The sequence below is a fragment of the Mercenaria mercenaria genome, chromosome 6 (assembly GCF_021730395.1).
Source record: "Mercenaria mercenaria strain notata chromosome 6, MADL_Memer_1, whole genome shotgun sequence".
NCBI classification, from domain to species: domain Eukaryota; kingdom Metazoa; phylum Mollusca; class Bivalvia; order Venerida; family Veneridae; genus Mercenaria; species Mercenaria mercenaria.
The window spans coordinates 64,393,399-64,421,173 of NC_069366.1; the positions used below are offsets into that span (position 1 = coordinate 64,393,399).

At 35.3% G+C, this 27,775-nt stretch overlaps 1 protein-coding gene across 1 annotated transcript; it reads right to left on the reverse strand.

Moving 5' to 3' along the window:
• LOC123548577 (alpha-tocopherol transfer protein-like) lies at window positions 1–26,933 on the reverse strand. Its single transcript, XM_045335947.2, has 8 exons — window positions 26,916–26,933; window positions 18,956–19,105; window positions 10,160–10,319; window positions 8,134–8,195; window positions 7,076–7,281; window positions 4,895–5,005; window positions 2,113–2,236; window positions 1–1,862 (listed from the first exon to the last, which is right to left on the reverse strand). The coding sequence occupies exons 1-8, from the start codon at window positions 26,929–26,931 to the stop codon at window positions 1,720–1,722; spliced, it is 972 nt and encodes a 323-aa protein (XP_045191882.1). The 5' UTR covers window positions 26,932–26,933; the 3' UTR covers window positions 1–1,719.
• Window positions 26,934–27,775: the final 842 nt, after the last annotated feature.

Here is a 27,775-nt window from a genome sequence, read left to right on the forward strand (position 1 = left end):
TAGACTATGACAATTTAATATGACTCAAAGACGAAATGTTTTTAATACCGTCATACCTTATTTACACTGATGTATAAATTTATACTAAGAACACTGTTTAACTTTCTACTCTGAGTTCGTAATGTGCTTGATTTATAAGTCTTTAAATGTTATGAGAATTAGGGTGTAGTCCTATGCCGAACTGTTGATGTTGATACAAACTTATTCTTCAAATTTAAATGTCTATATCTTTCCGAATGAAGTCTGGACACTAGTTTTTTACAACTTGATTCTAGATCACAGAGTTTCTGTATAACTTCAGACACAATGTCATTTATCAAATAGTCACGGAGAACATATGCCCTGCCCGAGGATCGAACTCAATATCCCGCGATCCGTAGACCAGTGCTCTACCTATTGAGTCAACTAGGTTGACTAGAAGTTCTTATGGATCACCCAAATCATACAGACATAAGATCTTGGACAATTCAATAAACCAGCTATTACTCTCTGGATATTGGTCAAGTAGTTGTCTTCTAGCCAGTCGCTTTTCGACGGAATTATCGTCTTGCAAACATAATGTTATTGGAAAGTATTAATGCTCGCTAATGATTCCATAGGTAGAAAACCGGTCAAAATGTAGACTGCTGCGTTCGCTGTATTCTACGGTAAGGCAAAAAGCTGTTTGAGACTTTTCTTCTGAAACAGTTCTAACTTATCAAGTAATTTTGTCTGTGTAAGGATGATTTCCAGACCAAACAAAAGTATAGGCGAAACATACATTCGGAATATGTGTAAGAAAGACCGAATATCCAGTCCTGAAGTGTGCATTTCCACTATTAGGAAACTGTATAACCTTCTGTATGTTTCTGACAACGTTCTCTTCCGCAATGACTTGGATGGAATTGGCTCTCGTGAGACCTTGATGGGTATTTGAACTTACATCGGCTACATCATTGTCGTATATTTTGTATATTTCATTATTAGTTTGATTTGACTTTGCCGAAAAGATTTGGAGTGCCTCGATTTATTTTTTTTTTTTGGCTGAAGAATAAATCTTTCATGTTAGAATAATCTTCTGCCACTGAAAGTAAAATTCAGGAGTCATCAGACTTTTTGGAGTTGATTGTAATGTTTATATGACATGAAGTATAAAACATCCATAGTACAGGGATTAACTGTCGGTTAAGAAACGAAATTTGAAACATAAAAAGTGTTTTCTCTATTATTTTATCCACATTCTCGAAAACAAGCATCGAGTACTTATGAAGTAATGACAAAAAAAAGTATAAAGGTTAACGGATTCGCTTTTATCTAATACGGAATTTTCTTTTTCTACTGTTCAAGCATTTCTAAAATTGCTTTAATGACACCCCAAACCCTTAAGAATGGAAAGAAAAAAGTTGGTGTCACTATGCATGTAACGGATATTTTTGATAAAAGAACTGTTGAATTTGATCTTTTTTAGCTTTCTTTGTTTCAATTTATACTTCCATGAAACAAATCCAGGAAAAATAATGGTTCTACAGTACAATTTATATTCAGTCACTCTCATATTAGGATATAAATGATATATTTAAAAACACGTGATTAAATGAAATTTTCTGGCAAGTCGAATCGCTTAAACATTGTTCCTCTTTGAGAGAAAATTGCACAACTTAATAGTTAACAGTCAGTGCTTCAATCTCCCTCATTAACTGTTTCATTACACATTACGCGTTTCAATCCACATTAAGTGATTCAATCCACATTAAGTTTTCTGAAAGATGCAACAGGGGCATCGTCCTGTTTTCTTTCTTTGAAGTCCACTTTGTATTTTTCACTAGACAGATCTTTGATATATTCCTTGAATTCAGGGCTGTTCAGGTCTTTTATCATTTCAGCTAAAATAAAATAAATAAAATATGGATATTGTCGTAAAATAACATTTTTTAAACAGTAGAAATAATATTGACCTCCTACCTGACTATCAAAAAATTTCCAATAAATTTGATAATCTTACAAGTTCACCGTCGTTAAGTGTGCCTGTTGTTTCTTCTTTTATCTAATATCATTTTATCTTAATAATTTACATCTGCAAAAATATTAAAGCAAATGCTCTTTATACAAACATGAAAAGTTTTAGATACATACCAGTAACTTCGTCACATGTCCCAACCCTTGGTCCCTCGTAATCGTCAGGCAGATACTCGTCAGGTAACACAGACATACCTATCTCATCGTACACCTTTGTTAAAGAATTCCCGTGTAAAAACATCTACAAAATGTAATAATTCCCGTAAGAAAAAGAAAACAACAACGAAGAAAAGCACAGTATACCCTTTTCCTGTTTCACGTTATCTCATACAATAACACGTCATATGACGATTGCGACTTCCCAGCTTTGATGGTGGAGGAAAACCACAAGTGCCTTTCTGTGCATTATTGCATCATGTGTGGGCACCTAAATAGAACCACCGACCTTCAGTAAGCTACGCCCCAAGCGAGACTGGAACCCACTTCTGTGAAGGGCAAGTGATTCGAAGTCAGCGGCATTTGCCACACGGCCACGGAGGCACCTAACGAGAGAATTGTGTTTATTCAAGCATTTAATGCCTTATAATTGCGTCGCTGGGTTGTATACCTAACACTACATTTAACAAACAGCACACATAAGATGAGATTATAACTCATATGTATCATTTTTTGTGTCTTAAAAATCAGTATTAATTGTGACAAAATAGATACTGTATCAAGAAAAACTAAGTTCATAAATTAACTTTTTAGAAACTGTTTTAAAAATTGTATGATTAAAATTAACACAAGAGGGCCAAGATGGCCCTAGGTTGCTCACCTTCAAAACAAACCGTAACAGTGTAAACATGTTTGACCTAGTGATTTCATGGAAACGATTCTCTGGATAATTTTTATAAGAATTGGACCAAAAATGCGGTCTCTTCAGTTTAAACAAGTATTTTCTATGATATTACCTAGCGATTTATTTTTTGACCCCAGATGACCCATATTTTTAAAACTCGACCTAGATTTTATCAAGGCAATCATTTTGACCAAATTTCATGAAAATCAATTGAAAAATACAGCCTCTATCGCATGAGCATTGCTCAGGTGCGCTAAAATATAGATCCTTTTGTGCCTCATTTTACGCTAATCAAGGCCAATGTTTCGTTTTTCACCTTTTTTTGGATTCAGCTTACTTCTTAGTTATAAACAAAGCCTCGTGCTTTCTTTGTAAAAGGGAACAGCTGTTCTCTTTAACCGACACACCAACAGATGTAAAACAAGAGCTGTATGTTGACAGCTCATTTTACTATTCGAAGAAATAATTGAAGTATAGGGACAAAATATTTCAAAAGATTTGTTAAACTTGGATATGGAATCATCAAGATAAACACTCTGACTAAGTTTCAAGAAGATAGGGTCGTAAATATGGCCTCCAAAGTGTTAACGAGCTTTTCCTTTGATTAAACCTGGTCACCTAGCCAAAATAACAAAATCTGGCCCTTTAAGGGGCTGTAAGTCTGGAACCCATGATAAGATCTGGCCAGTTTTCAAATGAAACCGAGTTTTATCCCAATACAAGTTATGTGCAAGTTCGATTATATCTGACTGCAAAATGTTGTCTCTATCGTGTTCACAAGCCAAAAATAGTAATTTTTGGCCGTTTAAAGGACCATAACGGGATATGGCCAGTTTTCGAAAAGAACCACGGTATTATGCAAATACAAGTTGTGTGCAAGTTTAATAAAAGTGGTCTCTATTGGGTTCACAAGCCGAAAAAAACCCAACAAATTTTGACCCGTTAATAAAGGGCCATGACAGGTTCTAGTTGAATTATGGTCCTTTCTAGACTTTGAAATCTGTTTGATTTTTCATACCATTCCATATTTTGTCAAACAGGTTAAGCAACATATAGACTGGTATGAAGAATTAAACTGATTTCAAAGTCTAAAAAGGATCATAATTAAGCCAAAATAGGTATTAGAGTTATGTTATATTGCCTACAGATAGAGATCATGACGAAAAAGACGTGTTCAAAGTTTCAAAGCCACGTGTCAAATATTTTTGATAAAACGTGCCTTGTACAATCAACTGAACTAATTCAAATCCAAAAAGGGCCATAATTCAGCAAAAATATGTTTTGAGAGTTATGAGCTCTTGCCTACAGATGGAAATCATGACGATAAGCAAGTGTCTACAAGTCAAATAGTCTTGACAAAAAGTGGACTTCTGCGAAAACTGAACAAACTGTTATGTCCAAAAAGGTCCATAATTCAGGAAAAATAGTTGACAGAGTTATGTATTCTTGCCTGCAGAGGAAGATCATTCATAGTCACATGTTGAATATTTTAGACAAAACACGGACATGTACGAAAACTGTACCAATTTCAAAGTCCAAAATTCAGCCAAAATACTTGACAAGTTGTGTACTCTTGCTTAAAGGAAAAGGCTAATATAGTAAACAAGTGACTGAAGTTTCAAAGCCACATGTCAAACAGTTTACACAAGATATGACCTGGTACGAAAACCTTAACCAAGATTTGCGAGTTAAAAGGGGCCATAATTCAGACAAAAATACTTGACAGAGTTATGTACTCTTGCCTACGGGTATAGACTGTACGATCCATATTCTATGTTTGACGTAAATATCTTTGATGTATACGCGATACAACCATTTCATAAAAAACTTTAACCAATAAGTAGTATAAGCTCTCCATTTTCTTCGAATAGTCCTGTTAAAATGACTCTACCTTAAAACATACGTGGTCAATAGGCAGAATTCAAATTTGATTGTTTAGTTGGGAAACAGAGCAAAAACTTTTTATTTTAATACTATTTACTTGACTATATTCGCCCCTAACAGATAGGGGGATAATCGTTGCGGGGATTTCAACAGTTACGAACAAGTTGTACTTACCCTGTCTTTTGTTTTCTGTTTCATCAGATGTGAAAACAATGCATACATTGCGTCAAAAAAATGTGGCTCGTTGTACAAGTGGAGACCTTTCATTCTTGCTGGAAGGGCATTCTGAAATTAAGAATTTACCAAACTCCTAATAGTCTGAACATACGATCTAGTACTTTACTTATCCAGCGGTGACTTACTTTTGACATCGTACACTAAAACTTCTTACAAGTGAAATAAGAAAATATCGTCCATGAAAATATATTTTTTTTCAAACGGACAACCAAGGTCTACACAGTATCTTTTAAACTTGAAAAAAAGAAAATAAAACGTTTTAAAAACATGGCAAAAATATTAAACGCTCATCCAATCAAATATTGCCTACATACTCAATTATGATGATGAACAAGTGTGCTATGTTTCAAAGCTATAGTTTTAAACTTTTTGAGAAAATGTGGACCTAACAAATTCTAAGACCTCCACGACGCCGACTAAGACGATAATCTAAGGACAAAACATCGTAAATGTTTAATCAGATGAATAAAATGATACTAGTAGTACTACTTTTAACGATGAAAATCGAAAAGCGTTTGTAACGCTTTACTCCAAGTAAACTGTCTCAATTATAAATATCTATAATTTTAAGTCATGATTCCACTATAAATGTTTTGGTTATGACGACGTGAAAATCTCTATATTGCCGCAGCGGTTCGGGGTTCGATTCCCGACGTTTTTTGTTTGTTTTTGTTTTGTTTTGTTTTGTTTTGTTTCGTTTCGTTTTCTTTTTTTTTTATTTAGAAGTTTTAAAAATCCTTTTAGAAACAAAAACTCATTTACACGACCGAATTTCAATTTGAAAGAAAAGTTATTTTTAGTGAAAAAATGAGGTCAGTGCCTTTAATATATAAATAAAAATGAAAATAACATTAATAACAATGATGATGATGATGATGATGATGATGATACTACTACTACTACTACTTATAATAATAATAATGATAAAAGATGTAATAATTATTATAATATAATGATAATAATGATCATTTTGACCACTGATCATTTTTACATCCAAGTCAATCCCTTATACAGTGTTCAAGTTATTCTCCAGGCATTCTTTTATTCATAAGAGAGAGATTATACAAATACGGTAATCTAGATTTATTTTTCATATGTATTGCACTCATATTAATGACTTCTCTGAGATTAAAAAAAATGAAGAAAATTATCTCATATGCACCGGACAAAGCTTGTAAAATAAAGGGAGATAATAAAAAAATTGAAGCCAGCTACAGTTATAGTTCTTAGTTACTGCACTTTCTTTCTGTGACCTTTAAGTTAATCCCTCATACAGTTTTCAAGAAATGCTCAAGGCAAGCTTTTTTTCACATCAGGGGAGATCATTCAAAAATGGGGTCAGCTTAAGTTGTGATTCTTTGATATTGCAATTCCTCTTACTTGCCTCTACAAATAAAAGGTGAAGGTAAAGGTCTTGTTTTATTATACATTTGTAGTTTCACCCCTATTGAAAAGGCCAGCCAATTCGGCTTATGAGACACCTTTATTGTGCTTACCAAATACCTCCAAACTCCTACCAACATGCCAGGCGCCAGGAGGAAAGAAGACGGTAACCATTCATTTTACTTACTCGTTGCTTACAAACCGGCCTTTTCGAAACATCCCCCGTAAGAACACTCCCATGGGGCTCGAACTTTCGACCTCCCGATCCCGAGGCGGACGCCTTAACCACTGGGCCACGGTGACCGGTGTAAAGTATCAAGTCAATCCCTTTCATTGTTTTTGACTTTGGCTCCGGACAAGTTTTTTCACAAAAATGGAGATAATTAAAAAATGGGGTCAGCTTCTTTGTCCGCCTTTTGCAGCAGTATTTCAGTCATTAAACGGCGAGCAGAAAAACCATAACGGTTTCATGGATTCTGTACCTTGTTCTCAACTGGTAACTGCTAACTTCTCAACATAAACGGGAGGACGAATGTATAATGTTATTCATCAACTCGTCGCTGAGAACATACGCTTTGCCCTGGGATCGTGCTCACGATTCAGCGATCCACTCTCACCCTTCTTAGCGGGATGGTCTTATGATGTAAAACTTTCACGACCCCTTAACATATATATATATTACAAATGATGATACCTGCGCAGGTGTAGATAATTGTGTCACATAATTAAATATACCTGGTAAAACTGCATGATCTTTTTCCCGTTTTCTGGACTCCATAATGTCATCATATGGTTCATTGTGACGCCTGTATTGTCTATAAATACTATGATACCATTCACTTGTACGTTCTCGTCTCTGTTAACCCAGTCACATATCAACGTTATCGTCCGGAATATGTTGTCAACTGTCCACCTCTTCACGTCTTTTGATTTCAATTTTGCTGTTAAAAGTATAAAAAGAAATGCGACATTCTTATACTTTTCATATCTCAATGCATCTTCGTGAAACAATAGAACGACTTTGTTTCAGTGTCAAAATGACCTCCTTTCTAGAACAGATACATACTTTCGATACTTACGGCTGATTTTCTTACCTATTCTCCAGTTCTTAGAATTCAGAGGCTATAACTGTTTTGTTTTGTAAAGTATCGGCTCATGAGAAATTTCCTATGAGTTAGTATCAACGTATCATAAATGTATATGCGCTTGTCTGTATGCATTCTTTCAAGTGTGGATTGCGAAGATAAGGATGGGCTCATTATAACTACATGTATATCTAAATGACATGTATATAGATATCTTACTTTTCTCACATTTGCCACTTGCGATAAACGTTCGGTTGCGTATATGCTTGAGTTTACATAAATGGAAGTGAAACCTTAAAGTTATATCATAGATTTAATTTGTTCCTTTTTGAGCGTTGAAACTGGTTCCCAGTAAATATTGTTGTGTTGGACCAATACTGAAAAACCAATATCTGTATCCGTTTATGATATTGGTCTAACCTTAACCCTAAGCATATAATCGTCATTTCCGGCCGATATTAAGTCGTTTGCAAAACTGATATTGAAACCCAATATCGTCCAGATATCGGCCCAATGCATTAATGTTTGCTACTTTACACCTTATTTTTACCACTAAGTTCGCCAGCTTAAAGAGGCATTGCAGTATTAATTTTCCGTTGTCGTCATTAACACATTTTTTTTATCATTTTCTTTCGGAGGTGACTGAGCTTTTGTGAATTCAGAAAGAAATATCAGACCCTATATTTTGCCGTAATAAAACCTGCTTACCGAGATTTTCAATGATGACTCGTCTACCATGCTTGTCTAACTGCTTAGGTATAACATAAAATCTGAAAACAAGAAAAGCAGTATATCAGAAAGCTTAAGGTATTCACACACCTACTGAAGATCATAGTTTAGACTGAAGGTCATTCTAGATATTTACCGAACAGAAACTCTATACAAACCGAAACCGCTTGTTCTCTTCGGAATCAGTCGTGGGTATCATATTCACGTCAAATACTGAACTGCATCTCTAAGTATTATGTACAGAAGCATAGAATAACAAATGATGAAAAGTAATAAAATAGCGGACCAAAATCTATAACCTAACTAAAATTTCATTCATAAGAAATTGTCCACAATGCATTCTACATAATGTTAGTTTTTTTGGTCGGAAATTACAGGTTTCTTTTCTATGTTTACTAAGGAAATCATTGAGTGACATGCGTAAATCCAAGGTCCATATATCAAAAGTCAATGTCACAATCAGGTGTAAAATGTTATAGGCCTATAAGATCAAGTCTAGGCCATAACTTTGAAACACATTGAGCAATCATCTTTTTTGGCATACAGATTTCCCTCCATGAAACAAGAGTATTACGACATGACTAAGGTTTCTATCTAAAAGGTCAAGGTCACACAAAGGGATGACCAAAGTCATGCCAACTTTTGTCGGTGCTTTTAATTTGACCTGATTTGAGTTTTCTTACAGGCTAAAGTGCTTGAATTCTTGCGGCGCTGTGTCAACAAATAACGTGTTCCACATTGTTGCCCTTTTAGGCATCAACAGTTTAATACCCCTTAGTGATATGACGTATATCTTTTCAAAATTATTTGTTTTCTCCCTGTTACTAGATTTAAAAGATATCTCGAAAAATAAATAGGTTAGCGTACTTTCTAATTATTATGAAAAAGGAACCAAAAACTTGAGAATTATTTTGCGAATAAAATTTCATAGAACACCATACGTCACCCTAACACTCAGTCATACAACCTTAAATCATAGATATCGGATATACACTGAACCCGTGTGTATTTTTTTTATATCTAAACATATAATCATGATATTGTTTTAGTTTTTTTTCATTGAAAAATATATTATGAAGCTTCAAATGTACGGATCATTTAATATGCTGATAACACTGATAATGATATACTTGTCGGCTGATGAAAAATAGACGATCCATTACTAATGGATTTCATAGGCAAAAATGTGAGAATAAAATTGATTCGCACCCTGAACCCTTATTACATGTAAACCTAATCTTGACATATATAATGTATCTTCGCAAAAGTTATACCTGTAAATATTTCGTCATTTTCACATGCCTTTAAGCTAACTAACAACTTCTTTAGTTGGATTTATTGGAGATGGGAGTATCCAAACTGCAAAAGTAGTTTCGAACTTATCAAATGTCGGGGCACTTTACTTCGTACTTCAGCGCAATGAACTAAAACTTTTATAGCAGACTTCTCAATTACTATTCTTAATATTCTTAACTACATGTGAGCCGCGCCATGAGAAAACCAACATAGTGGGTTTTCGACCAGCATGGATTCAGACCAGTCTGGTCAGGATCCATGCTGTTCGCTATCAATGCCTATCGCAATTAGAGAAACCGTTAGCGAACTGCATAGATCCTGACCAGACTGCGCGGACGCGCAGGCTGGTCTGGATCCATGCTGGTCGCAAAGCCACTATGTTGGTTTTGCCATGGCACGGCTCATGTAGTGATATGTTTTCGTCTATCGTCAACTAAAATAAAAAAAGTATCTAAACTAACAAAATACTACTATTTCTCATACCTTTGACATGCTTCTATTCAATTTTGGCTTTATTTTGACGGGGCATTCTAATTTCACTAAACCCCCTTCTCTGGATATATCAACATAGTACTGCATCCTCGCCCTCCTTTCAATCAAATTAGCATTGTCTTTTAAATGACATCACCCTTAAATTATTCCTTCAATTACAACTAAAATTTACATTTTTCTACAATACGAACGTTTGAAATAGTACACATTTTCTCACCCTGTTTCAAGAATTTCCTTTATAGCTGGTTCAGAAGGATCCACGTCTCTATACCACTCCGGGGTATTTGTTTTACATGTCCAGTAGTTCTCCAGCGTCTTCCTGGCCTCCAACTGACTGAACTTCCTGGCTCTCAAAAATCTCAACAGAAACCCAAAATCTGTAGTAAATATAAAAAAATGGTGACAACGTCACAATAATAATATCTGTCATGTATTTATGAATCGGTTAGAAATATCCGATCCCGAGGGCACCTGCGCATTGGGCGGTAACGAGGCTTACAAAACGACAACAATACGCAAAATGTACAAAACACATAAAAAATATACAAAAAGATAACATTAAAAACCAAATAAACATGGACTTCACGTCTTTTGCAGAAGGTAGAGCAACAAGAGAAAATCATTAGTCAGTCCCAGTTTGCTTATATATATGGCTATAATTGAGTCTTTTACCTGAACTCAACATAATAATATGGCTGAACACCAAACATTTGGTAAGCAGTGTCTCTAAAATTGAAATACACGGGTCTAAACTTTTCATACTATTACAGAAAAGACTTGGAAAACTTCCATGACCAATAATCTTATGAAGTTTGTTAATAACATTCCTATAAAATGCAGGGGATTTTTTTTATTAACGTTGTTGCAGAAGCGCCTCAATGTTACCAGGAAATTTCAAGACCAAATCTGACTTCCCTTTAGCAAAATATTTTTTGTAAGGAGTTGTTTGATAACATGAGCCGCCCCATGAGAAATCCAACATAGTGCATTTGCGACCAGCATAGGTCCAGACCAGCCTGCGCAGTCTGGTCAGGATCCATGCTGTTCGCTAACAATTTCTATAATTGCATTAGGCTTTGAAAGCGAACAGCATGAATTCTGACCAGACTGCGCGGATGCGCAGGTCGGTCAGGTCCATGCTGGTCGCAAATGCAGTATGTTGGTTTCCTCATGGTGCGGCTGATATACTGATCCCATTCAAAATGGGTTATCCATATATTAAGAATATTATTCAGTTAGCGTAATGTAACATTAGAGGCAGTAATATAAAATGTCTTTTCATAGCAATATAGATGGTGCACAAGTAGTTCTAACGTGAAAGTTAAAGAGAAGACAATCCAAGATGGCACAATTCCAAATGGTACAGTATATTCTTACTCCTTACTTCCTGTAACATAAACAAAGAAGGAAGTAAAGCGTTGTATATTTTGCAACAAAAACAGTTCATGCGCGGACAGGTGAGAGAACATAATGACGTCAGTGATGACACACCCTATTACCTGATGTCCACCACGCCGAGGGATGCGGCTGCCACAGAGGTAGGAAATCAATAACTGTAAATAGTGCTCTTAGATTTTTTAGCTGTATTTTTTCATTTCGACTTTCCATGAAGATATTCTGGTGCAGGCATATGTGTAAAGATAGGCCCTAAAATTTTCAATGATAGAATTACATTAAATAAAGTCTAGAAATTAATTTCCAAGTCCTTGAAATAACCAAAAATGATTTCACAAATGTGAAGTTTATAATAGTTTTGTTAATATCAATAACAGAAGTTTTAATTTTTAATTTAAAGTTGTGATCCACAAAGAATGACAACTCTTGCCTTGGGCTAGTACTTATAAGTAGAGATCTATTAGTTTACTTCCCTTGCAATTACACAATTGAGTGGAAAATGAAAACTGTGTAAGACACAATATCATACTTTTTTTGCACAACAAAATCATTAAGGATTTATTCATTTGTGTTTGATTTACCCCTCAAGACATGGTTCCTATGATTCTGTCAACTTACATATGGTAAAAAATTAACTTTTAACAAGCCAATAATAAAACGAAGTACCAGTAGGTAAATAATAGTGCAGATAATACAGTTTTTCTTGTATCAAAATGTCACAATAGATCCACTTTTGTAATACAGAACGCCTGGTAGGATTAGTAAAGGTGCAATTATATTGATCTCTATTTCCTATGCCTAATATGTGTAAATGCCTAAACATATTATATGATTAATCCTGGTCGCCAACTTTGCGAAATAAAGAAGTATTCAGCTGTTTAAATTGGACGTTTATTAAAATTGATGAGAAAATCATATTCAACGGCCCAATTCGAAGTGTTTACAAGATAATTTGATCGGGTTTACCTCACACGTCAAACGACCAATCATCTGGGGATAATCCTGGCAAGTTTCAAGTCTGTCCGTACGTCTACACCGACGTTATGACCCTCCAAAGGGACCCGGGTACAGTCACGTATGATAAACTTTACCGCAGAGGGCATTTTTAAATGATGCCCATTCCGCCGAGGAGTCAAAATATAGGATATCGTTTACGACAGAGGGAAATTTGGTGTAAAAACGTCTATTTCGGCTGTTTGTTTTGCTTTTGAGACCTGGGAGGTCATGGAATTATTTGCAGTATGCATTGTTTATACTTGTGTTTAAAAATGGGCGATTTTCAATGGCGAACACTGCTGTAACACGGTGTTAATCAGTCTAGATTGAACTTCTATGTATCTCCGACGTAGTTTTGCTATTATTAGTCTTCGTTTTGTATTCAATTTCTTTTATCATGAAATATACAGAAATAATGATATCTTATCCTATCGCAAGTCCTGATGGTATCGGTACTTGCGTTTTTTCTGGATTCAGTGTTGAATTTACGGTTTATATTAAATGATAAATCGTTTTGCAATCAGTCTATATATATCCTACATTGCATACAATTTGATACTGTACATGTATAGAGTTGTTTTGCCACTGAAAGTCTTCGTTTTGTAAAATCATTTTTGTTTCTTTTTTATCATAATATACAGACATTTGCTGCCAGCAATGAAATCCTAAGTCCTGTTACTTGCGTTCTTGCTGGATTCAGTGTTGAATATAGGTTAATATTAAATATCAAATTGTTTTGCATTATCAAGCTTTCATACTAAGAGGCTACTGATAGTAACATAGTCCTACATAAATGATCCGTTAGGCTAGAAAATTTAAATATATTTGTTGTCAGTGGCATAAGTCAAGTGATCGGTTCTAAATAAATCTGTTATTCATTAATCGTTTACAGAAATGTTCTAAACAATTTATTTTGTATTCAATTTCAGAACCAAAGATGAAGGCATACACGTGTTATTACTGTAACAATGATTTTGAAGTAAACACTGGAGTAATTGACCATGTAATTAATTGTCATGTCAAGAGAGATCTATCAAAATGCAATGGAAATAACTAAACCATCTGTTATTACCGAGTTACTATCTGAAATGAAGATTTCATTCTGATCGATCTCTCTTGAAAACTTTAAAGATGTATTCAGTTTTGTTATTTTGCCCTGTAACTTCGATACATGCCCACACGCTGGTCACTAGAAATGAATATTTCACCTTCATTTGGAATCACGTCGGTATATGTTTTCTGTCCTATATCCAGCATTCCAAATGTTTTCATCTTATTCCAGTTCCATGTACTTAAATGGTCAATCACTCTAGCGTAAGCTGCATATCAGTGTCTTAGCTTTTTTTTTAAACGATTCTCATGCATTTCAAATATATATGCTTAAATATACTACTCGACAAACTGTGTTTAACTATATGATCTGATGTGTATTTAAATGAAAGCTGTATATAATAAATGCAAAACGATTTAATACCTACTATTAACCGTAACTTCAACACAGAATCCTGCAAGAACGCAGGTATCAGGACTTAAGATATCATTATTTCTGTATATTTCATCATAAAAGAAACTGAATTACAAAATGAACATTTACAATCAGCAGCAGAACCAATCTATACATGTAGCAGATAGTATGCAATGTCGGAGGTAGAAATACAATCTAGACTGATTAACACTGTGTTACAGCGGTGTTCGCCATTGAAAATCGCCCATTTTTAAACATAAGTATATAAACAATGTATACTGCAAATGATTCCATGACCTCCCAAGACTTAAAAGCGAAACAATCAGCCAAAATAGACGTTTTTACACCAAATTTCCCTCTGTCGTAAACGATATCCTATATTTTGACTCCTCGGTGGGATGGGCATCATTTAAAAATGCCCTCTGCGGTAAAGTTTATCATACGTGACTATACCCAGGTCCCTTTGGAGGGTCATAACGTCGGTGTAGACGTACGGACAGACTTGAAACTTGCCAGGATTATCCCCAGATGATTGGTCGTTTGACTTGTGAGGTAAATTCGATCAAAATATTTCGTAAACACTTCGAATTGGGCCGTTGAATATGATTTTCGCATCAATTTTAATAAACGTCCAATTTAAACTGTTGAATACTTCTTTATTTCGCGAAGTTGGCGACCAGGATTAGTTATATAATATGTTAAGGCATTTACACGTATGCTTCCATCAGAATATTTTCATGGAAAGTCGAAATGAAAAAATACAGCTCAAAAGACTAACACCACTACTCATCGTTATTGATTTCTGACCTCTGTGGCAGCCGCATCCCTCGGCGTGGTGGACATCAGGTAATAGGGTGTGGATGAAGTCAATCTTCAGCACAACGCCCGGTTCGTTACTATTCGGACGAATGAAGTTCAGCATAATTTGCTGTGACAGGCGTATATTGTGACATTCTGGCACTCTTGTTTATTCTTATGAAAAGTGTTGAAAACCTGGTTTCGTGGCATTGCCGCGTTTCTTGTTTCAAATTATTTTGAAATTTTGTAAGGGCGGACTAACTGGTCTGTATATGAATTGTTAGATTGACCGAACGGTTTTAAATTGTTTTTCAGACTGTTCAAAATTTTGTTCGGTCAGCCTAACACTGTTTCTTCTGTGAAGATCTATATCATTTATGTTTTATCAAATATTCAGCTTTCATATTTATGTATTTATTTGTTAGGCTGGCCTAACAGGCATATATTTGATGCATTTTATGTTCATTTGAAATAAAAACCATGAAACACATCTTGTTTATGTGAAGTTTTGTTCAACATGTATGAAAATATGGGTACATATTTACATGGTAGTTTTGAGGAAAATGGTCATTTATTTGGGAATTTGTGTACTTTCCCTTTTGATAATGTACTCTGTTAATGTATGTTTTATCATTTTTTATGACATTTTGTATTTACTCCCCTCTAATTATGCGTCAGTACTAAAGCTTTTGATTCTATTGCTTTTGATTTCAACATAATTTCCCATTTTAAATTATATTTGATAGATATTGACACATTTCAACAATCTGAACCAAAAGGTATGTTTTGAAACAGTGTGTAGCTTCGGAAATCATATTTTTCCAATCTAACCTGGTTGTGCAACAAAGACAGGTAAATGGAGGTAACAATATTTTTACAAACTTGTATTTCTAATGAATTTCAGCTTAATCTATATTTGTCAATATAAATATTTGGCAACTAGATCTATAGATTCTAATAAGATAGATCTAGTTCTTGTTTTCATAAGATTTTTGATAGTTCTTATTTTATTAAGATTTTATGGCAAAGTTAGATTTTAGATTTATACATATGCCAAAATAACTCTATCTTGGTTGGACAACAAGGATAGGAAAATCAAATTTTAACAAGAGTACCGCCTTGCGGGTGCAGACGCTCATCTGATTTTTGTCTCTGTATAATAGAACCGCCAACGCCGACACCGATTAAGTGATGACAATAACTCATCATTTTTTCCCAAAAAAATCAGATGAGCTAAAATATCTCCAGTTTTATTCGGAATTTCCAACATGTATGAAACAGTCTGTGAAAACAGAAATAAGTGTAAATGACCATTAACTTTCCACCGAATCCATTTTTGATCAAAATCTGATTAACTACATTTAAAGGACATATTGAATGAAAGTTACCAATATACCATCTGATTATCTTTAAAAAAAAAAAAAAAAGCAATGCTGGTAATAAATACCCTGTAAAAATTTAGATCTAGCAGCATTCAACTTTGACCGACAAAAAGTTAGTTAGCCTGCAACATAACTTACCCAATTGCCTAATTGGTCCAACATTAAATCGCCCCTATTGAGTGTACTATAGACGGTTAGGTTTTAATAGAGTACATTCAATGTTTGCGTATACTCAATGCGGGAGATTTAATGCCGACCCCAAACTCGACAAGCAAATATTTAATACCATATTATACTAAATAGATATACATTTCACGAAATTTACATTTGAACTACATTTGAGCCGTGCCATGAGAAAACCAACATAGTGGGTTTGCGACCAGCATGGATCCAGACCAGCCTGCGCATCCGCGCAGTCTGGTCAGGCTCCATGCTGTTCGCTTTTAAAGCCTACTGTAATTAGAGAAACCGTTAGCGAACAGCATGGATCCTGACCAGACTGCGCGGATGCGCAGGCTGGTCTGGATCCATGCTGGTCGCAAACCCACTATGTTGGTTTTCCCATGGCACGGCTCATTTATTGCCCCATTGTTATACAGTTTTTTTTCATAAAAGTGTCTTCCCAGGTTTTATAACAGTATGAGACAGTTGGATTATGTTCCATTTTACAAACTCAAATCTCTTTTGTATGCGCATTTTAAACATCAAATTATACTGCTGTCTAGTCTAGAAAAAATGACAAAGGTAGAAAATATATAGCCTGTTTTCGTATCTTACTGAGCGCAGCTCATGAATTTCCATTCGTTCAAAAAGAGATACTTGAGTAACTGTTTTCCTTTTACTTATGAGTCAGGTCGGTATGGATGCCGGTCACACGAAGAAGTGACTTTGGACGAGCCACGGTAACGGATTTTAGCAGTGTTACGGATTTCAGGACGACTTCTGTATTTATATTTGTCGTCATCGAAAGTGAAAGAAAGTTGGTATTTCACAGAATTGGTGTGTCTTTTCAATATGTAACTTAGTTTGATAATACAGTGTTATTTTACCTAAAATTGTCTATCGTTGAACAGAATATGTAAATAGCAAAATAAACCTAATGTTATTTTGCTGATTAATTAACGGTTACGGATTTCTGTTTACAATATGATGAATTTATGGCTTAAAAATATGGGTAAGATGAACATATCCTTTATTGAAAATGACCTCAAGTATCAGAAAGTTACCAACAGGTCATAACGTTGCTGATAGTTCATACCCGAACAAATTTTCTGTCTGATATTTTAGTAAATCCTGTTGAAATCTTTTGTCAACAACTATACATAACTTCTATAATTTGAGAATTGCCGGTGGTACGTTTTCCATCGCTCGTTTGTTTGACAACTAATGGTCGAAATTATGACCCCTTTTCTGTTCGCGCAAACGTTTTACCACTAGACAGTCAAAGCTGACAGATTCATTTTCTTGTTTCAAAAGATGAGACAGACATCCCTAGAAATGAGAATGACAAGTTTTGATCTATTATATTCTTACACTGAAACGTCAAACGAGAAAAGTAAGTATTCATTTTATCTGAAATTAAGAAACATCTCATACGGATGCTTACGCTTGACATTAAGAAACGTGTAAGCGCTACCTAATGATGAAAGATTCAAGCCTGCAGCTTTTTATGATACCAGAAAAATGGACCTAAAAGTACAAAAAGGACCAATATTTTTGACAAAATGCATACACGAGTCACGTTTCTTGTCCAAGATACTAACTTAGTAATGACAAGCATGTGTTCAAAGTTTCAATGTTATCGTTCACATCATATACATACAGTTTTCTAGAAAAGCAGGCAAAAACAAAAATGTTAACCAACGCCGACGAGGACGCCGACGATCAAGAGAGACGAGACCTCATTAAAGTAGAAAAGAGTTACTTGTGTGGGTGGATGAGGATGATAAATTGGACAGATTGACAGACACTAACATATGTATGAACAACATTTCTGTGTGCATTATACACTTAATTCACCCTCCCTCACCCCACTCCCACCCCGTCCGGTGCCTTTTGACTTCACAGCAAGAAATAACTAAATTTACTCATGACAGTCCAAAGAAAGAGAAGCGTGCGATCTAATTTTGTTGGGAAAAAAAACAAAGTGAGAGGTAATTTTATCTAAATGGCATCAAGAGTTATAAAATGTACAATTATACAACCCATTGGAACTGGCGAAAATAAGGGTCAAGTAACGTTGGCTTATGATATGAGCCACACCATGAGAAAACCGACATAGTGCATTTGCGACCAGCATGGATCTAGACCAGCCTGCGCATCCGCTCAGTCTGGTCAGGATCCATGCTGTACGCTAACAGTTTCTTTAATTGCAATATATAGGCTATGAAAGCGAATAATATGGATCCTGACCAGACTGCGCGAACGCGCAGGCTGGTCTGGATCCATGCTGGTCGCAAATTCACTATGCTGGTTTTCTATTGGTGCGGCTCATATATACAGTACTTACTAAGAAACAAACTCGCTGACAATAGAAACAAGACTCCTTTGGAAAAAATGGCTTAGTACGAAATAACGGGCATAACCTCATCAAAATGGCAACATGAATCATTGAAATTGACTTATTTATTTGGTACTATTATAGGAAAGGGAAGTGACTAATTAGCTGACAGTTACGAACAGAATTTTGTTGAAAAAAAGTGGAATAATTCATAAAAGACAGACAGCGTTATGGGTACCATGTCATTCAGATGGTATTATCATGTGGAAGAGGTGGTTGAAGTTTCATTCAGTTGTTATGAGTAATAACTGAGATATGAGCTTGCTGAAAATCATTCACAAAGAGTCTAAAAACGACGCCGGCGTCGGCGCCGGAGTTACAGCAATAGATCCCCGGACTTTCGCCATTGTGAGGTAAAATAAAAATTAGGACCCCACTACAATTAAAGCTGCATAAATATTAAGTGCTAATATATACCTGTAGGTGTTTTCAGCCATTTCTGTTGTAATATCCACTGTCTAAACGATTGTACAGCAAGTATTCTATCTGTGTCATTGAGCTCGTTCAGTTCCCTTTTCGCCTTCTTCTTACTCTCCTCGTCTAGCTTGCTCACGAACTTTATATCATCTATGTATATAAATAAACTTGAAAGCATTTGATATATATCAAAATGTAAGTAGCTCTAGCATCCACTATAAAATAACTTAGTATCATTTTATATGCGAAAATAAACTAATGTCATTTATTCCTATGGTGATCCTTCGCCCTGTTGAATGGTAAGGGTGAAAGACACTGCGATAAACGAGATATGATGCGATGGCGCAAGAACGATGAGAACAAGAGCTGTCCGTAAGACAGCCAGTGTGCGACTATTCGAATTGTTGTCACAATAGCAGGAATATTAATTTTATGTTATAATATCAATAGAGTTTCAACCAAAACTTTAACCAGAAGTCTTCTAAGTTAAAATAGGTGCATTATTTGCCCAAAATACAAGTCAGAGTTATGGGAGTTGATGCAAACTACTAGTTTTATAACCGCGAAGACACATGTGAGGTTTCAATTTAATATCTGCATTTGTTTTGCAGATGGTAACTTGCACGCAGAACTTTAAAAAGACTTTTCTAAGTCCAAAAAGAGGCATAATATGCCACAAATACATGTCAGAGTTATGGGACTTGACCCGATGAGGTTGGTAATTTTAACTAATTTATCTAGAAAAAGAAAAAAAATAAGTTTTAAATCTATATGCCTTTAAGTAATAGTTATATGTACTTGCACAAAAGTGCTCATAACTTGGCCAAAATTCGTGTCAAGAGTTATTAGACTTGATGCTATCACCTAGTTTTATAACCCCGAAGACACATGAAGTTTCATTTCAATATTTCCATTAGTTTTGGTGATAGTAACTTGCATGCAAAACTTTAACCAGAAAGTCCAAAAGGGGGCATAATTTGCCTAAATACATGTGAGAGTTATTGGACTTGACCCAGTGAGGCTGTTAATTGACATAATAAATAAGTTTCAAAGCTATATGCTTTAAAATGATAGCCATATGTTCTTGCACGGAAAACTTTAATCAAGATTTTTTTAGTCCAAAAAGGGGCATAATTTGCCCAAAATAAATGCCAGAGTTATGGGACTTGATGCAATTTACTAGTTTTGTTACCGCGAAGACACACGTGAAGTTTCAATTTAATATCTGCATTTGTTTTGCAGATGGTAACTTGTACGCAGAACTAAAAAAAAAGACTTCTCTAAGTCCAAAAAGGGGCATAATATGCCACAAATACATGTCAGAGTTATGGGACTTGACCCGATGAGGTTGGTAATTTTAACTAATTTATCTAGAAAAAGAAAAAAAAAGTTTTAAATCTATATGCCTTTAAGTAATAGCTATATGCACTTGCACAAAAGTGCTCATAACTTGGCCAAAATTCATGTCAAGAGTTATTAGACTTGATGCTATCACCTAGTTTTATAACCCCGAAGACACACGAAGTTTCATTTCAATATTTCCATTAGTTTTGGTGATAGAAACTTGCATGCAAAACTTTAACCAGAAAGTCCAAAAGGGGGCATAATTTGCCTAAATACATGTGAGAGTTATTGGACTTGACCCAATGAGGCTGTTAATTGACATAAAAAATAAGTTTCAAAGCTATATGCTTTAAAATGATAGCCATATGTTCTTGCACGGAAAACTTTAATCAAGATTTTTTTAGTCCAAAAAGGGGCATAATTTGCCCAAAATAAATGCCAGAGTTATGGGACTCGATGCAATTTACTAGTTTTGTTACCGCGAAGACACATGTGAAGTTTCAATTTAATATCTGCATTTGTTTTGCAGATGGTAACTTGCACGCAGAACTAAAAAAAAAAGACTTCTCTAAGTCCAAAAAGGGGCATAATATGCCACAAATACATGTCAGAGTTATGGGACTTGACCCGATGAGGGTGGTAATTTTAACTAATTTATCTAAAAAAAAATAAGTTTTAAATCTATATGCCTTTAAGTAATAGCTATATGTACTTGCACAAAAGTGCTCATAACTTGGCCAAAATTCATGTCAAGAGTTATTAGACTTGATGCTATCACCTAGTTTTATAACCCCGAAGACACACGAAGTTTCATTTCAATATTTCCATTAGTTTTGGTGATAGAAACTTGCATGCAAAACTTTAACCAGAAAGTCCAAAAGGGGGCATAATTTGCCTAAATACATGTGAGAGTTATTGGACTTGACCCAGTGAGGCTGTTAATTGACATAAAAAATAAGTTTCAAAGCTATATGCTTTAAAATGATAGCCATATGTTCTTGCACGGAAAACTTTAATCAAGATTTTTTAGTCCAAAAAGGGGCATAATTTGCCCAAAATAAATGCCAGAGTTATGGGACTTGATGCAATTTACTAGTTCTGTTACCGCGAAGACACATGTGAAGTTTCAATTTAATATCTGCATTTGTTTTGCAGATGGTTACTTTCACGCAAAACTTTTTTTTAAAAAATTCTTAGTCCAAAAGGGGGCATAATTTGCCCAAAATACATGCCTGCGTTATGGAACTTGACCCGGTGAGGTTGGTAATTGACCTAGAAAAAAATAAGTTTCAAAGCTATATGCCTTTAAATGATAGCCATATGTACTTGCACGCAAAACTTTAACCAAGGTGTGACGCCGTCGCCGACGCCGATAATTAATACATCTAATTTATCAGGGGGTTAATGTACACTTTAAAAAAAAATTCACCAGGGGGCTTTTGTCCACCCTGAAAAATATAGCAGGGGGCTTTTGTCCACTCTTCCAAACTGATCAGGGTGTTTTTGTCTACTTTGCAAAAAAAAAACACCATGGGGCTTTTGTCCACATTACTATTTTTAGACCAGGGGGCTTTTGTCCAGGGGGGCTTTGGTCCGGATACCACCTAACAGTGATCTTACGAAAGTGCGATAGTGCGTTGCTGATTTCACACGTCTGCATCGTAGTATTGACATAAAGACGAGAGGCGATAATGTGTTCATACGATGCACAAACGCAAAAAAAACACGATGCGAAAATTTGATACTGTGAAACTTTGTCTTCGCAAAGTTTTTTATTTTTTGTTGTTTGTTTTTGTATGGTTGTATGGCAAAGGTGCGCAAACGCATCTTCTATTTATGTTTCTGTTGTATTATTTTTAACGTCACTTCGACACATTTACAGGTCAAATGGCGACTTTTCAGCTTTTCTAGGTGGTTGAAGACTGAAGGTGTCCCTACAAATATTATTTCAGGCACGGACGGGCATCTGAGTTAAACCACGGACATTCCATTAGCCTCTCAAATGACAGAATTCTATATCCCTCCACCGTATATTGCAGTTCTATCGTTACTAACGTACAAGGCGAAGGGGCCAAACATCGCTGGCCCTTACGGAAAACCGAAGTTGATAACCGTTGGTAAATATGTTTTTTTGTTTTTGTTTTTTTTATAATAAGGCACACAACCGATATCATTTCATATAAAGCATGCACTAAAATCGTTTTAATTTTTAACATAAACTAGCTACCACTGATATCCTGATAAACAGATGTTTGTTTGTTTGTTTTGGGTTTAACGCCGTTTTTCAACAGTATTTCAGTTATGTAACGGCGGGCAGTTAACCTAACCAGTGTTCCTGGATTCTGTACCAGTACAAACTTGTTCTCCGCAAATAACTGCCAACTTCCCCACATGAATCAGAGGTGGAGGACTAATGATTTCAGACACAATGTCGTTTATCAAATAGTCACGGAGAACACACACACCGCCCGAGGATCGAACTCGCGACCCCTCGATCCGTAGACCGACGCTCTACCTACTGAGCTAAGCGGGCGGGTTGATAAACAGATGTAAATTTGAAATCGTTTGAGACATAGTAGAAAAATTAACTTATATCACCCGACATAAATATACATTATATACCCTTCAAAGTGCAGAGTGATGATGCATACAGTAACACAATATTATGTAAAGTTACATTATTATTCAACATGAATATGAGACAAAATTTAGGTAAAACGTGCATATAATATGAGAACTGTTGGACCAGTACTAAACTAAACTCAGCACATATCGGAAAGGGTGGGACAATATCAAAAATGTGCTAGTGCGAGAAAAAAGGATCAACACGAAATTCAAACATTTTTGTTGGTTAAACTTACAGGCCAGTACAGAGCCAATTACTAAAATTATCAGCAATCAGTTTATTTCACACCGACTTTATTATTTGTCCTCGGACCACAGGCACTTGGTTGCACTGATGGTATGTCGAAAATTCGCTTTTTAAAGAATCTTAAAAATTTGGTCTCAGGATAGATATAAAGTGAAGGTATTGCACTCCGCCATTATCGGCCATTATCGGCAACGGAACTACGGTCGACTGGTTTTGCAAACGGTAGTAAGCCACTAATTTATCGTGGCGTGGTAACTTATTTCATGCGTTAATATTACATATTAACTCTGTATTACTAAAACAGATCAATGGAACAGACTAAAACGAACTGGAGTACATGTTGCTTTTTGCCTACAGAGCCAGAACAATAACACAAGACACGTCGACAAAGATTGTACAAGAATTGACATTACAATTTTTCACAGAATTCATGATGGACCTCCAGAAATTTATAATTTTAACATGACATCACCGTACGTTAGGGGTTCTAACTGACCAATCAGAGAGCTGCATTTTCGAGTACCTGCCAGTTTCCACTTGGGTATAACGAAGTATATTTACAATGAAAATATAGTGACTAGAAATAAATATCACACTATTTTAGATATCAAATTAAGATTTTTCACTGCACATGCTTCAGATGATGCTACAAACAACAAAACTTTGAAGTTTTGTTCAAATATTATATGGATTTAATACCTTTATTTTAGTTTAAAGTTTGAGATTTTAAAAAGGGGTCTACGATAAAGTCCGAGTGAAATATAATAATCACCAAAGTGGAAACAAGTATCATTGCGCAATGTTTTGGACATGATAAAATTATGAATGGTAATAACTGATTTGGTCTATTGCTGTACTTTTTTTTTCTTGTCTCTTGACATGGTATTTTTCAAACATCTGATGTTGTTGGAGGAATACATAAGGTGTGCCTGCAGGTATAACTTCATTAGACACCTGGGTAGAACCACCAACCTTCCATGTACCAGGATATATTCTTCAAGCGAAAGATTTCTACACCAAAGCATGACTTAAAATCCACACTGGTGAAGAGCATGTAAATGTAACTCCTCAGTTATGATGATAGTCTGTGTAAATATTTACTTACCAGCACTATGTAGGGTTATGGAATAACCTTTTTGACATTTCACTGGTTTAAGACCACAAACACTATAATAATCTATTTCATTTTCAAACTTAAAATTATCAATCCGTATTTAAACAAATCACCACTTTATCTTAGACAAAACTGACTTCAAAAACTTAAAATTCTATAGCCTTCTGAACATTGCCTCCATAATATCTGAAATTTCCATCGATGAAATGGATATTTTCAATTTAAATTGCTAGCTAACCTAAAACCAGACAAAGCTGCAGGACCAGACCATTTTTGTCCAGTTGTCCTCCAGGAACTTAATGATGAAATTGTTGATGTTCTACTGGTAATCTTCCATAGTCTTTCTCCTCAGGCACTGTTCCCACAAAATGGAGATAAGATTTTGTTTGCCCTCTATTCAAGAAGGGGGACCCGCATGACTTGGCAAATTATCTGTTATATCATTCACTGTGTACAACACTAGAACACATCTATGCCTCCGATGTCTCTGTCCACCTTTCTAAACGTAACATTCTTTATGACCTCCAACATGGCGTTTCTGAAGGAGATATTGTAAAACTCAACTAACTGAGTTAATAGGTGAGCTGATTAACAGCATTTCCAGTCGTAAACAAACTGAATTAATTGTACTCGACTTCAGTAAGACTTTTGTTAAGATCATGGTGTCTGTCCACAAGTCATCAAGTGGTATTATGCATTTCTACTTGATAGAAAGTCAATTTGTAGTTTTTGAGGGCGAAATTCCAAAGAAGTACCAATGGCATCTGGGTTTCCACAAGGTTCCATCCTTAGACCTCAGTTTTTTCTATTTATATTAGCGATCTCCCATTTTCAATCAAGTCTCAAATCCGACACTTTGCCGACGATAATGTAGTATACATATACCTTATTATGATATCAATTCTGTGGATGGAAACAAAATCCTCCAGGAAAATCTGAACAAGCTAGAACAATGGGAAAATAAGTGGGACATGGAGTTTAATCCTTCTAAATTAGGCACTACATGTCACAAAAATCAAAGCTGTCATCAAAACCAAATATTTACTCCATGGCTATATTTTATAGTTAATTGTCAGAGCTAAATAGTGTGACAGATGTAAAATATCACTTAAATATCTTTAAATGCTAATAAACGCTTAATTTAATAATCATCGCAACAACAAACGAAAACGCCAAAACATAAGCATAAAAATACTTGTCCGTCCACAGCTAGAATATGCATATACCATCTTGCACCCAAGTAATACTATGAAATAACCTTGACCTTGTAGAATAACCTGACCACAAAGTTTCAGATGTACTGTGGAATAATCTTGACCACCCTGACCTTGAAGCTTTCAAAGTGGTTGTAGCAACTATAAAGTACATGTACTAGACCAGAGTGCTATGGGTTTTTTATCTTTTGTTTGTTTGTTTGTTTTGGGTTTAACGCCGTTTTTCAACAGTATTTCAGTTATGTAACGGCGGGCAGTTAACCTAACCAGTGTTCTTGGATTCTATACCAGTACAAACCTGTTCTCCGCAAGTAAATGCCAACTTCCCCACATGAATCAGAGGTGGAGGACTAATGATTTAAGACACAATGTCGTTTATGATATAGTCACGGAGAACACACGCCCCGCCCGAGGATCGAACTCGCGACCCTGCGATCCGTAGACCGACGCTCTACCTACTGAGCTAAGCGGGCGGGTTCTTTTTTATCTTTTAATGCTTGTTCTTTTTTAATCACACTTACCATGCTAACATTCCTTTAGCCTTTTCATTTTAGCTGATGTCGGACCCATCAGTCTTTTAGAACACTTTTTCAACATAACTAGCAAGTCGACGTGTATCCCATGTCTCTATCAGTCGAGAGATGACTTGACATTATGAGAGAGAGAGAGAGAGAGAGAGAGAGAGAGAGAGAGAGAGAGAGAGAGAGAGAGATTACCTGCCTGCAGCCACTTATGAAGTATATACCTACCTTTCATACAGAAATACATTTTAAATTTTTATAAATTAAATATCTGAGATGTGCATTGTGAATAAGTTCTTTTTCTATAATTTAATGTTGTGAACTTGTTTTTGACCTTGTGTAACCAATTTATTTTTATTTCATAGTTTAAAAAAAGACAACAGTCATGATCAACGCTCAAAAGCCGGAAATAATTTAGTGGTTCAAAACCTTTTCATTACCCGTCATACACCGGTCATACACTTCTGTTGCCTCGTCAGGTGTACCTTATATGTAATAATATCTAACCTAAAATTTTAACTTTTTTAATAAAAGGGATTCACTTACAGTAAATAATGTTTTTGAATACAGGGAGCACTGGTGCACGTATTAAAACCAACAAACAGTAGGTACAGGCCAATATAAGAAAAATACTATCAGTGCAACCAAGTGCCTGTGCCTCGAACAGTCGTGTTGGCTCTCGGTCTTTGAGGCAGGACTACCACATCCTAACAAATAACAAGGTCCGTATGAAATCATTTGATTGATTACATTATCCTGCGATATTTAAGTACATACACTGATCAGCTGATATATATTTGACCCATAAAATCAATATGATAGATCAACACAATATTGAAAAAAAATGTTCACATTAAAAAAGAATGAATACTGCAATAGCTTAATCAACACTCACCTTTTTCAGATGCCATATTCCTTAAAGTTTATGTAAACACTTGACTTCAAATGATTTCCTTATATAACAACTCTTTCTGCTTTTATATTTTAACTTCTTTGTACCCGTACAATGACAATACAAATACACGGCGTTATGCTTGAGGCAATAGATGGATACAGTACTATCCATTTACGATCACGTGGCAGACAATCACGTTTCAAATAAGTGGAAAAAAAATGAACTAAAAAGAAATCGTAACATTTTATTTAATGACAGATTAATGTAGGGAATGATAAGAGTAATCGCCTTTACTTTTTATAGATAATATATGTGTTTATTACTACCATGTTATCTGACTCGTTGTCTTAAACGATCAATATTTTTGTATATTCAATATCGGGTTTAGTTAAGCATGGGTAGTTTATGACTATAGCTGTTTTATAACTTATGTTTGGTGCATATGCACTCAAGATTAGGTAAAATTATTCACGTTTTTCATCGTCTGCTAACTATTTTGTCTCCAGTTCCCGGTAGTTATTTTACCGCGTTTTCTGCTTGCAATTCACTATTTTTTCATGTTTTCAGTGCACTATATAAGTGATTGTTAATTGATATTCTTCACTCGAGGTTGAATATTTGACAGCATAACAAGTATTTTGATTATTTGTTTATTCCCTCCCACCCACCCTTGCAGACATTTCAAGTTTCCTAATAGTTATTGCTGATGGCTTGTAGCTGTATTCGAATATCAAAGGCAGGTTTGACTTTTTGATTGTGATTTAAACAAGAGTAATCTTTTAGTTCTAGAGAGATTCCTCAGGCCAGACATTATGTCTCCTTTATGTTCTGATAGAAAATAAGGTTCACAGTTACGTACC